The sequence below is a fragment of the Rhamphochromis longiceps genome, linkage group LG14 (assembly GCF_057381845.1).
Source record: "Rhamphochromis longiceps isolate RC_006_pf linkage group LG14, R_longiceps_female_GT1.1, whole genome shotgun sequence".
NCBI lineage: Eukaryota > Metazoa > Chordata > Actinopteri > Cichliformes > Cichlidae > Rhamphochromis > Rhamphochromis longiceps.
Genome location: NC_140570.1, coordinates 25767407 through 25781022, shown reverse-complemented (window position 1 = coordinate 25781022; position 13616 = coordinate 25767407). Strand labels below are relative to the sequence as shown.

General features: G+C 41.5%; 1 protein-coding gene across 1 annotated transcript; it reads right to left on the bottom strand.

Annotated features, from left to right (window-relative positions):
• Positions 1–1788: 1788 nt before the first annotated feature.
• On the bottom strand, positions 1789–5411 carry LOC146654163 (uncharacterized). Its single transcript, XM_085380341.1, has 4 exons — positions 4698–5411; positions 4500–4617; positions 2746–4370; positions 1789–2143 (listed from the first exon to the last, which is right to left on the bottom strand). The coding sequence occupies exons 1-3, from the start codon at positions 4797–4799 to the stop codon at positions 4228–4230; spliced, it is 363 nt and encodes a 120-aa protein (XP_085236467.1). The 5' UTR covers positions 4800–5411; the 3' UTR covers positions 1789–2143; positions 2746–4227.
• Between the last annotated feature and the right edge of the window lie 8205 nt (positions 5412–13616).

Here is a 13616-nt window from a genome sequence, read left to right as displayed (position 1 = left end):
CTTATCCTTATCAGGGTTGTGTGGGAGCTGGAGCCTCTCCCAGAGGCAGGGTACACCCTGGACAGATGTCCGGTCTGTCACAGGGCTAACACACTTAAACAGACAACCATTCACACTCACATACTAGGGCTGCCACGATTAGTCGACTAGTCACGATTACGTCGACTATCAAAATCGTCGACGACTGATTTAATAGTCAACGCGTCGTTTGAAGCTTTGTAAGATCACAACAGACGCAGGAATAAGTAGTGGGATTTAAGAGTGTAATAACGGACTGAAACAGAAGATGGCAGCACTGCATGTACAAGGATGCCAGCTGCTGTTAAACCCCGAAGAAGAAGAAGCTGTGTCCCAGAATTCATAGCGCGGCCCAGCTCAGTTTCCAACAATGGCGGCAGCTAGTTAGTTTTAATGTTACTCTTATTATTCTTTCTGGGTCAAAATAAATGTTTAACATATTTTCAGGCGAGAATGTAGCTGTGTAAACCTCAAATATCGGCTCAGTTTATCAGGACACCACATATTTTCAAAAGCGCTCCGACGTTTTCGGAGACGTCTGTTACCCACTAGCTCGATAGCTAGCCGGGGGCTAGGCTCACTAGAGCCGGTGAGAACACCGGACTCCCAGCAAATCGCTTTCAAACCCACCGCCGTCTTTCGCTACTCAGGTTAAACATGTTAAACATGAGTCACTTAGATAACTTAAAAATGTTATTGTTTGGCTTTTTTTCAGTATTTTATTTGTTCCTGAGTAAATCGGTTTGGCTGAGATTAAAGTTATAGTTTTTACACAGCTGAATAAATGTCAAGCAGACAGCTGATTATCAGAAGTGTGAGATGCTGGAGAATTTACTCCAGTGTCCTGTTATATTTTAGATAGCAAGGAGTTTATTAAACTTCACTGAAACAATCTGCAAATTTCATTAAAATTTAATAAACTATCATCTTGTCTTTATTTTTAGTTAGCACAGACCTTAAACACTTAAAGTTGTAAGCTAATGATAGTTATATAAGAGCAGATGCTGCTGGTGTAATAAGTTGTACGTCCAATGGATGCATGATCTGATTAGTCGACTAATCGCAAAAATAATCGGTGACTAGTCGACTATCAAAATAATCGTTTGTGGCAGCCCTATCACATACACACCCAGGGACATTTAGAATCACAAATTAACCCCACTAATTTTCACTTTCCAATTATTTCACAAATCAAATGATAAAATGTTTAAGAGCTGGCTGCACGAGCTGATGATTGACATCTTTGTTGTTTCAAAGAGATGTGACAGGTCTCCATCATCTGCTTAGCAGCAACATCAGTGTCCTCAGTGAAGCGAATATCAACCAAATCATTACTCCCAGTTTGGTTGTTACTGACTTGACTTCTTGCTGATGTGAGCGCTGCTCTAAACCACTTTTTCGTGTCCAACTTAGCAAGTTAGCACAGACAGCAAACGAAAATTCACATTAGTGTCGCCCACCTAACATCTAATTGACTGGCTGGCCACACACTGTAGGTGGTAGCTGTTTAATTTGTGAAGCAGGGGATTTTATTTAAAGGCTTCCTAACTGCAAAGTGTGTAGGTTGATCCCACCAAGTTCAAAACTGAGATCTGGTGAGTTAACCCTAGGTGGAGTTAGACTATGAAAATCTAACTCCACCAAAATGGAACAATCTTCCAGTATGAGACAGTGATTCTACATTTTCTCTTTGATCAGTATTCTCCAGATACAAGAGAATGACTGCTAAAAACCAATAAAACCGCCCATGTTAGCTGCCACCATGCAAGACAATGAGGCAAATCTGAAACCACTTCCAGAAAAACACTCATTTTAAAGCTACAAAGTCAAAGCTGCTCGTTGAACACTGAATGAGGAAGCAAAATTATAATGTTTTAGGTGATTAACTTTCCCTGATCCTGCCAAAAAAGATGGAGAGGACCATGGTGAATGCTTTAAGAAGAGGGAGGACCATAACGTGATGTATATAAGTGGAGGAAGGTGCACTCAGGATGACATCTGCAAGTTGGCAAATTTAGCTGATCAGCACCAGATGGTAGTCTCAAGGATGACTTACCAGTTTACTGGGAAAGTACTAAAGTACTTAACTGCTGAAGGGCACTGCCAAGAGGGTGTTTGGAGTATCCTGTGGACAGAGGAAAGAGGACAAGCAGACTTGGTGGAATGAGGACGTACAGGAAAGTATTCAAAGAGCCTTACAGTGAGTTGTAAGGAAGGAGATATGGACTTGTATTGTAGGCTCTACCTTACAATATAAAGCGCCTTGAGGCAACTGTTGTTGTGATTTGACACAGAATTAATAAAACAGAATTGAATTATTATTAAAGTGATCGAGCTGGAATAGATGTGCAGCAGGATGGAAATGTACTAACAAGTAAGGAGAGTGTGAAGAGAAGGTGGAAGGAGTACTTTGAGAGAAAATAAGACAGAGGGTGACAGACAGAGGACAGTTAATGAACATGAAAGTGCAGTGAGGAGGAAGTGAGGACAGCTATGAAGAGGAGGAAGAACAGAAAGGTGGCTGGTCCTGATGACATAAGTGTGGAAGTGTAGAGATGTATAGGAGAGAGGACAGTGGACTTTATGACCAGAAGAAGGAGGGAGACCGGCGGAAAAGTGAATCTACAGGGAGTAGAGACAGTGGAGGCTCATGGATGTAGTGAAGGAGGACGTGCAGATGGTTGGTGTGGCAGAAGAGGATGTTAGGGAAGTCCAGTGCTGACTGACCTGGATTGCGAGGCAGGTACTTGAATGTAACGGGCTCGCTCTCCATCTGGTCTGAGATGCGACACAGGGCCAGGTTGACTTCCACTTCCTCTGTGATGTCTTGGTCCTCGTAGGGCGGAGTCTTAAACACGATGGCGATCTGTCGGTGCACGTCTGTCTGGGCAAACTCCCCGTTCGCCTTCCACGACTCTCGCCTGAAGATGATCTCGATGTCGTCTGAGGACCAAACACGCAAAGCTCTTTATTATTCAAGAAACATTAGAACATGTTTGTGTTCTCATTCATCCAGGTCATGGGAGTCTTTAACAAGAAGCTTCTTCACTTCTGGGAGTCCCAGGTTTTATTACATTAGGGACCCCGTAATGGTCAGCACCTAGGCTCATGGGACATTTGACTCCAAGGCCACCTTCCTGTTCGCCTTAAGAAGCGAAGAAGCCTCTTAATTAAGAATCGATGAGAAAATGTTTCAAAATGATCCAAAATACAAAGATTAAAAATATAACCTTTTTTAGAGGAATCAAAACTTTTAATACTTTTATTCAAAATATCACAGCTGGGGCAGCAGTCGTGTGGTGGAATGAATGAGGACCCAAGATGCAGATGGCAGTGAAGATGCAGGTGGAGATTTTTTTACAGTGAAAAACCCAAGGTGAGGGCAGAACTGAACATAAACCTAAACTGGGAAAACTAACACAAACAGAGGACACGAGGCGAGGAACAGAGAGACACGGAGATATACCAAAATGATGCAGAGAAATGCAGAAGCTTCACAGAGAAACACAGACGACGCGACGAGGAGCACAGGCAGACAGACCCTACAAATACACACACCAGGCAATCAGGAAATGGCACACAGGAGGGGACACAGCTGGAACTAATGGGCATAATGAGACACAGACCTACAAAGTAAAACAGCAAACACACAGACTGTTTTACAACACAAAACTTGAGGACCCAAACAGAGCACAGACACAGGTAGGGCTGATACAACACTCAAGCACTAAACACAAGAACCAAATCCTAAGAACTAGTGATGGGCAGATGAAGCTTCATGAAGCACTGAAGCCTTTCATCCAATTGGTTCACCCCAGTGCAAAGCGTCTTGAAGCTTCATTTGCTCTAGATCACAGATTTGCTCTAGTAGGACACCTACTGGACGTAAAAATAATAGCTGGCATGAATTTGAAGAGTGTGGCATTTTGCACACAGCCTGTAAATGTCAACAACAAAAGGAGTGTGTAAAACATGTATATTGTAGTGATGGCAGTATACTGTGTATATTTATAGTGGCAGTATGGGAAATGATTATTTGGAAATGCTTAAAATGGAAATGATCATTTACTGTGAGGTGAGGTGTGGTTGGGGTGTGGACAGTGGTTGTGCTTTTGTAACGTTGAGGTATGGACAGCTACACACTGAGGCTTTGAGCCTCAGTCCTGCCTGTTCACATTTTATTCTGTAAAAACTAAATTTCCACTGCTTTCATGACCTTTTAGTGGGGAGAACATAGCTAGGATTTAATGATTTAACAAATCTTTTGAATCCTTTGTCCTCCACAATGCTAAATGGCTGGGAGTCCTCAATCACCATGCTGACCAGGTCTTCATCTATTTGAGATTGTTCTCCTGAGAAAAGACAATAAAGACAAAGCACAAATATAAATATCACACGTAACTTATAACAGTTGTATAATATTGTTATATCATTTAGTAACATTACGGCATGCTATATTATCATTGCATTTGATGGCTCACCTGGTCTTGCTCCACAATCGGTGTCCCCCTTATTCTCATGCAAAGCTCTGTAGTGCCTAAGCATGGATGAGGTGTTGTTGTTATATCCCAGCTCCCTGGCACATAGCAAACACTTCACCTTGTACAAAAGTACAGACAGCTTAACATAAATTGTATTGCAGTATTATGAAAATACATCTTCTGTAGAAATTTACATACCTTGTTGGGAGAAATAAGATCAAAATGTTCCCACACAGGGGAGGACATCCTCCTCTCCTTAGCTGGCTCCATTCTCTCCTGACTTTCTCTCCTCACTCTCATAAACCTCCAAACTGTCTCCAAACTCTCACTAACCGCAACTCTCCATCAAACACCCACATTTTGAATGAAGTCTGAGGGGTTTCTATCGCTGTCATATCTCGCGGCAAAGTTCGAACAACTTCCTGAACCAGTCACGTGGTACAGCCGGGCAGCGAGGCTTCGGACGTCATCATTTTCAGCTTCAGTCCATAAACGAAGAAAGCCTCGTTACGCGCATCGCGGAAACGCCCCCTCCATTACTCAACACAAGCTTTGACGCCTCGACACAGAACGTCACATCACTACTAAGAACTAATACCAAAATCAGAATAAACACAAAACAGTGGGTCAAAATGAACCAGGATCATGACACAAAATAATTAGGTCACAACAGTTTTCTTCTTTAGGGCGCGTTACCACCTGGAAACCACCTACAAGTCCTCTTTCATCACATCCACACACCTCTTTGTGCTTTCTTCTTCTCTGACAGCCTCTTTCTACCTGCACGTCTTCACTGCACATGTCCAAACAAACTCAGTCTCATCTTTCTTACTTTGTCCCAGAACCGTCCAACCTGAGCGGTCGCTGTGATGAGCTCCAAATATTCTTTTTTAAATAGATTTAAGCAAGAACTTAAATGGGTGAGACAGCAGAAAAGAAAAGAAAAACAAAAGAAAAAAAAACCCCATAAGGAAATACACAATTCAAATACAAACAACGAATAAATAAATACCTATGGGTACATGTATTTAATGATTAAATACAGTAAATGAATGAAAAGTTTTTATTCTATTCAGAATATAAATAATAATAATATTAAATAAAAATAGGAGTAATAAAGTTATGAATAAAATTACAAAATGTAAAATAATAATAATACTTTGGCCGGGGGGGGGGATCTATCAATCAGGTGCGAAAGACTGAAGACAATAGAAACATATTAGGAAGGGACGCCAAATATTATAAGAGAGTTACCTTTCACTGAAACACACACAAAAACTCCGTCAGTCTTTTATCTGAGCAACCTGTGAGACTTTTAACAATAGTTAGAAGGTCATTACAGATTTCCTGATGCATTACAATAAAAAAATAAATAAAAGCAAAACTAAGTCCTCTCAGGTACCAGTTTCATCCAAAAATAATGACAGGTTAACACCATTGTTCAATTCTATTAATATCCATTATGCAACTGGACATTTCCTTGACTAAACTTTATATAACCTGGTAACCACCAAGTCGATGTGTGAATGATCGTGGCGTGTAGATGTGTGTGGGAGTGTTTGTTAGTAAGCAGCTGGGGGATATACCTCCTTGTATCTCACTGCACTTGAGCTGGGATTTGTGGGGACTTTCTAATTGATTCAGACAAACCACATTTTTTCTGTCTCCACCCATTTCAGACAGTAGGGGTCAAGTGAACAGAGTAAACAGGATCAGCTGTGGTTAAAAGTGCCTAACTGCCTCTGAGATCTTGTAAATCCCTCTTCAGAATCTGAATTGAAAACAAAACTCCTACCTCTATTGTAGGCCCAGTCTGCCTGGTTTTGGTGCTGGATACTCCCAGGATGCTGCCCACCGGGCAGCCTGCACATTCATAGCGAAACCTGCCTCTTTTTCTGGGCTCCTCCACTATCATGAGCTTGGGCTTGTCCAGAACGTCCATCTCGCCCCGGTTCTGAGAGGACGGGATGCCGGAGTTCTTCGAGCTCAGCAAACAAGAGGACAGGGAGGCCTGGCTCCTGGAGAGGGGGGGAGAGAGAAAAGCAAGATTATTTAAAACTGGCTTAAACATATTTACCTCGCACCATAAACGTTGGGCAGAAAAGGCAGCATGAAAAGATTATAATCGGAACAGACATGACATAACCTGTGCAGCTCATTCACTGAGAGAAGGCTAAACTTGTCTTCTAGCGCCCTTCATTATTACCCATCTAAATACAAACAGTCTTTCTGAGCTCCCGCTGCCTGTAAACCACGTGCTTTCTGGTAGAAGCCTGACCTGCCGAGTTGCCTAACGGCTGCTCTGTGCCACACAGCAAAATAGCCAACCGTCTGCAGGCTGCACATGAATCATGCAGCACTTCATACCACCGACATTCAATCCTCACAACAGCCTCATTATGAGAGCTGCAGCCACCGCCGAGGAGGAGGAACAGACGCTTCCTCTGAACGTGTTTTATATCAACCGCCTTTCAATAATAGCACAAAAACAATATGGGAAATAAAACTACTGTTGCTAATAATAAACCGAGGGAAGAGCATAACAACCTGCCCATCTGTGTGACTGCTTTGCATAAACAAATGATAAGAAAACCTCAAAAAAAACAATCAGAGAAGCCAAAAGCAGATTTTAACAGTTTCTTCTCATAAATAAAATGTTTTAAGTTTTAGCTGAATCCATTAACTGTTTTAATGTTTATGTTGCCCAGCTAAGATAAGAAAAGGCTAAAAATAAGAATGCCATCATTATTGTTATCATTGTTTATTAGTCATAACCTTTCTCCAGACAGCTTAGACTCCAGTTTCCTACCTGTTATACAGTCATAGCAGCCAAAGTGATTGAGTATTTACAAAATAGGTGCATGTACTGACATTTATTTCTCTGGCTCTTATAAATTAAGTATCAGGTATACTAATTAAGACTTTATCTAGTTAAATAGAACCTGGATCGAAGTAATGAGCACAAACTTTGCCAAGAATCTGTAACCCCAAACAGGCAACTTTTACGGCCTACAGCTGACACCACCTAAAAAAACAAAACACAAACACCCACCTTAGACGAGGTGCCTCTTGCAACCAGCACCAGCTTGGATGTCTGCGTTGGTTTGTGGATGGGGGTTGGTGTCGAGCAGGGGAGGCCAGCAGGTGGAGGAGGTGGTCCAGGTAGTCCAGATAGGGAGGGTGCTACCTGCTCACTTTCTGTGATATATTCTTGAATCAGGTCTGTGAATGAATACAAACTGATGGTGAATCCAAAGTGAAAGTGCAAATGTGATAAAAATCTGACAGCGGTTTAGGGCAGCAGCTGTGCTGTTTCTTTATGGGGTTTTTTGTTTTTAATTTCAGCTCCTTAAATATGTCAATAATATACACCAGCGGTCGCCAACCCCCGGGCCACAGACCAGTAGCGGTCCGTGGGTCGTTTGGTACCGGGCCGCAAGCGTTGAGGTTCAGGTGTGAAATTTATGGTTTTCAGGGTTTTTATTGTTAGCTCGGTTTCCCTGGGTCTTTTCCCGTGTTGTAGTCGTGTCTTATTTTGAAAGATATATTTACGCGTTACCATAGCGACCAGAGAGCATTAAGGGGCAGAGAGGAGGATGTTACTCTGTTGTTGGCGCATTTCAGAGGACACTGCTAATAAAGTTACACAATTACACAGTCAATTCACGTTTATTATTATGTTTACGAGTTTGTTTCGGTCGTATCATTTTATTTTGTTGTATTCACATGCGACACCTTAAATATTGAAAATATTGTCTGACATTAAACCCGGTCCATGGCGCAAAAAAGGTTGGGGACCACTGATATACATTACACATCAAATTGTTCCTCTTGGCTCTATTGTGGCCATTTTTGGCCGACTGAAACCCATTATAACCACCTTTTTTGATTACTTGTTTTTGACAGCCCTAAATCATGCAATTTAGGTAAGATTGCTTTTATTCTAAACTCAACACAGGAGTTTAGAATGAGTTTACAACCTAGAAATGAAGAGTGATTCTGGAAGAGCTGGGGCACATGCCGGTGACCTCAACAACTGCAAGACACCCTTGTCCCCGATTCTCAGCCACTTCTGCCATTGATCTCAGGATACAGTAGTCTGAACCAGAGTGTGACCCACACCCCACCAACAAAATGAGAAGAAGGTGCACCTCCAGGATTGGAACAAAAAAAATCAAGTCAATGAAAGTAGAAAAATGCTTTAATATATATTAATTTTATAGCATCACCTCAGGACCAAACTCTAAATCCAGTTTGGTCCTGAGGTGAATAGCATATATATTATATATATTCATTTTATAGCATTTTGTAAATTTTTGGCACGAACAAGCTGAGAGGGAGTTTTTATGTTTTTGCTCTCCCTGCACAAAAATAACAATGCATTATAATCAATGTTGATGTGAATCAATTACATGTCCCAGACTCTACTATTAATAATACAAGAAATTCCAGTAGCAATGCAAATATATAAAATTGTGAGATTTGAGGTTGTCTTCCAACTGATGCAGTGGACAAATAAACTGGTGTTTAAAGGGTTAAAATGTAAAAAGTAATAACTATTTTATATTTATGAAAAGAACTGAAGTTAGTTAAAGGCTTTATGCAGAGAAAATGGCAAAAAACATAAAAAATAATAAAAAAATTACAGACATTTTGGCATTTTTGGCCACGAACAAGCTGAAAGGGTAGTGATTTTGAACAAACCCAGAGAGTTAAAAGATGTTTAGGGACTGAAGTCACAAAGCAGACATTTCTCCCCAAGAATACTTATTCATCTGACCACAGTACGTTTCCACTGTGCGATGGTCCGTCCCAGATGCCTTCCAGAACCTAGACAAGTTGACAGCGCTTCTGGACACTGTTAACATAGGGCTTCCTTTTGGCACAGTACAGTTTTAACTGAATTTGTGGATGTAACTACGTATTGTGGTGCTTGACAAAGGTTTGCCAAGGTAGTCCTGAGCTCATGTGGTAATATCACTTACAGATGAATGACGATTTTTGATGCAGTGCCGCCTGAGGGATCGGAGATCACGGTTGTTCAGCTTAGGCTTGCACCCTTTTCCTTTACGCACTGAAATTCCTCCTGGTTCCTTGAATATTATAATTATGTTATGCACTGTTGAAGGTGAAATATTCAAACCTCTTCCTATCTTTCTTTGAGGAATATTGTTTTTACACATTTCAATAATTTTCTAACGTATTTGTTGGCAAACTGGCGATCCTCAGCCAATCTTTGCTCTTAAAGTACTTGACATTTTTTGGATGCTGCTTTTGTACCAAATCATAATTACAATCACCTGTTAACATCACCTGTTTCAAATCATATCATTATTTAACAAATTTACCCGATTACTAGCTCTAAATTGATACTTTCCCAACCTTTTTTGGAGTATGTTGCAGGTCTGAATGACAGGAAAGGATGTATATTCACAAATGAAATGCAGTTGACCAGACAAAACATGAAATATTTTGTGTTCATATTGTTTGCAATGAAATACAAGTCAAAGTAAATTTAAAAATCACTCATCTCTTTTTTTATTTGCGTTTTGTGACCACGGGTCACAAGACACAATGTGTCAGAATCTGAGCGGTTACCACATCACATGAACAGTTTCCTCTGTTTTGTTTTTGTCACTGGTGGATGAATCTGTGGTACGTTGTTTGAGCACTGCACCAAAACCCCCCAAGCCTCCTGCCCTGTAGTCAGCCCTTAGTTTAACCAGTGACAGTCAATCTAGAGCAGTGGTTACCTGCAGGTAAATATACCTATCTTTGGGGACCAGTGGCTGCGGTCTGTCGTGTCGCCTCAGGAAGATGTCAGCGTTTTTACGCACAAGATTCAACAGGTTTACAAAAGACAACCACCCGCCAGGGGTACCGTTGACCATGTCCATGTCTATCATGGCTCGCGTCGAGTCTTAAACCACCTTAAGGACGTTAAACTCCACCGCCGTGTCCTTGAATTCTTCCTTGAGATCTCGCCAAACCAGATGACTGGATTTTTTTTCCCCTGTCTCGGTCCAGACCTTCGTCCTGAAATCTGAAACAGCTCCTTAAACCACCAGTTAGACTGCACAGCGGCTCAGAGTGTCTGTCTGATCCCGGGGAGAAGTGTCAAACCGTCCCGAAGCCATGTGTGGAACTAAGTGTGCTCCGCTTTTGTGTTTCTGCAGCAGGCTTCGCGCTGATTGGCTGCTGGACGCGTCGCAATCCCCCTCCGCGCGGAAGGTCCTCACAGATGGGAACCCGCCTTGGGACAGCACGAACCGAGCTTTTTTAAATCAAACCCTCGGCGCTTTATCTGTTTGCATAATGCATAACAGTGAGGCCAGAAAGGGCACTTTGTCCTTACAAACCTTAATTTAGATCAGAAACTCTATAATTAGGCCTAATTTATAATTATGTTTAACATTTTAAAGTTTCCTCCTCTTGAATCATATTTTCTACTTCCAATCAAAAGTCTTAAGCCAGATCTCATTTCTATATGTTCTGCTTTCAAAAAGCCGGACTAGCTTACACTTTTTGTGTTTAGCAACAGTCCTTTGGGTTTTCTGAACATCTTTCAAAGTTTTTCTTTGACATTGGCTGCTTTTTCATTCATTTCCAGCCCAGTCTTTGACCTTTACCTGACCACTGACCTAACTCTAGTAAACATAAACTAACTCAAGGATGAACCACTGCTGTGTCTATACATAACAGCTTAGCGAGAACCAGCTTCAAATTGTGTCTTTGTGCACGTTGTTACTAGCAGCATGTCACAAAAACACAATTAGTTTCCTTTCTTTAGCCAAATCTACAAAATAAAAATGCTAAAGATAACAGTAGAAACAGTAAACAGTTTTTTTGCACATAGAAAATGAGACTCGGCGCTATCAACTGAAAACATGGTATATCTCAACATGGTGTGGAGAGTCCTTAAAAATCTGAGGAAACTGGAGAAGTTGAGGAGAAAACAAAAATGTGTGAAGAAATGAAGGGCAGCTAAAGACTTTGCACAGTACTCCACATACAGCGGCTTGCAAAAGTATTTGGCCCCCTTGAACTTTTCCACATTTTGTCACATTACAGCCACAAACATGAATCAATTTTATTGGAATTCCACGTGAAAGACCAACACAAAGTGGTGTACATGTGAGAAGTGGAACGAAAATCATACATGATTCCAAACATTTCTTACAAATAAATAACTGAAAAGTGGGGTGTGTGTAATTATTCAGCCCCTGAGTCAATACTTTGTAGAACCACCTTTTGCTGCAATTACAGCTGCCAGTCTTTTAGGGTATGTCTCTACCAGCTTTGCACGTCTAGAGACTGAAATCTTTTCCCATTCTTTGCAAAACAGCTCCAGCTCAGTCAGATTAGATGGACAGCGTTTGTGAACAGCAGTTTTCAGATCTTGCCACAGATTCTCGATTGGATTTAGATCTGGACTTTGACTGGGCCGTACTAACACATGGATATGTTTTGTTTTAAACCATTCCATTGTTGCCCTGGCTTTATGTTTAGGGTCGTTGTCCTGCTGGAAGGTGAACCTCCGCCCCAGTCTCAAGTCTTTTGCAGACTCCAAGAGGTTTCTTCCAAGATTGCCCTGTACTTGGCTCCATCCATCTTCCCATCAACTCTGACCAGCTTCCCTGTCCCTGCTGAAGAGAAGCACCCCCAGAGCATGATGCTGCCACCATCATATTTGACACTGGGGATGGTGTGTTCAGAGCGATGTGCAGTGTTAGTTTTCTGCCACACATAGCGTTTTGCATTTTGGTCTCATCTGACCAGAGCACCTTCTTCCACATGTTTGCTGTGTCCCCCACATGGCTTGTGGCAAACTGCAAACGGGACTTCTTATGGTTTTCTGTTAACAATGGCTTTCTTCTTGCCACTCTTCCATAAAGGCCAACTTTGTGCAGTGCACGACTAATAGCTGTCCTGTGGACAGATTCCCCCACCTGAGCTGTAGATCTCTGCAGCTCGTCCAGAGTCACCATGGGCCTCTTGGCTGCATTACTGATCAGCGCTCTCCTTGTTCGGCCTGTGAGTTTAGGTGGACGGCCTTGTCTTGGTAGGTTTACAGTTGTGCCATATTCCATTTCTGAACGATTGCTTGATCAGTGCTCCATGGGATGTTCAAGGCTTGGGAAATCTTTTTGTAGCCTAAGCCTGCTTTAAATTTCTCAATAACTTTATCCCTGACCTGTCTGGTGTGTTCTTTGGACTTCATGGCGTTGTTGCTCCCAATATTCTCTTAGAGACAACCTCTGAGGCCGTCACAGAGCAGCTGTATTTGTACTGACATTAGATTACACACAGGTGCACTCTATCTAGTCATTAGCACTCATCAGGCAATGTCTATGGGCAACTGACTGCACTCAGACCAAAGGGGGCTGAATAATTACGCACACCCCACTTTGCAGTTATGTATTTGTAAAAAATGTTTGGTATCATGTATGATTTTCATTCCACTTCTCACGTGTACACCACTTTGTATTGGTCTTTCACATGGAATTCCAATAAAATTGATTCATGTTTGTGGCTGTAATGTGACAAAATGTGGGAAAGTTCAAGGGGCCCGAATACTTTTGCAAGCCGCTGTATTTTGTTGGCTTGTTTGTGCTCAACTCCAATCTACGACCTTGAGTTCTGGATGTTATGATGGCTGTTACTGGCTGAATATTGGACCTCAACTCATAACACAAAGATGAAAGAGTTCAGTAGTGTAGATGCCGTGTTAGCACAATTTGTATTTTCTGTAACATCAATAGAAATTAATATGCAAAATGAAGTGTCATGCAAAAATGTTGTCCTAAAACAAATATTTTAAAAAGGTGTCAAAAACAAAAACAACTTTGCATAGACATTTTAAATCACACTTAGTTTTACTATAAACATGAATCCTTGAAAATATATGTACCAACATGGAACCCCTCATCCTTTCAGGATTTACAGCACTCAAAAAGAAAAAAAGAGACACTGTAACTCTTCCAGCACAAGCCTGACTCTGCTCGACTCTGCTGTGTCCGTCAAAAGTGATTTTGGAGCGTGAAGATGAAACCATCCAAAAAGTCAGATGACCAGCTGAGGGAGGGGAAGGGGAGGGGTAATAAAAATGAGACTTGC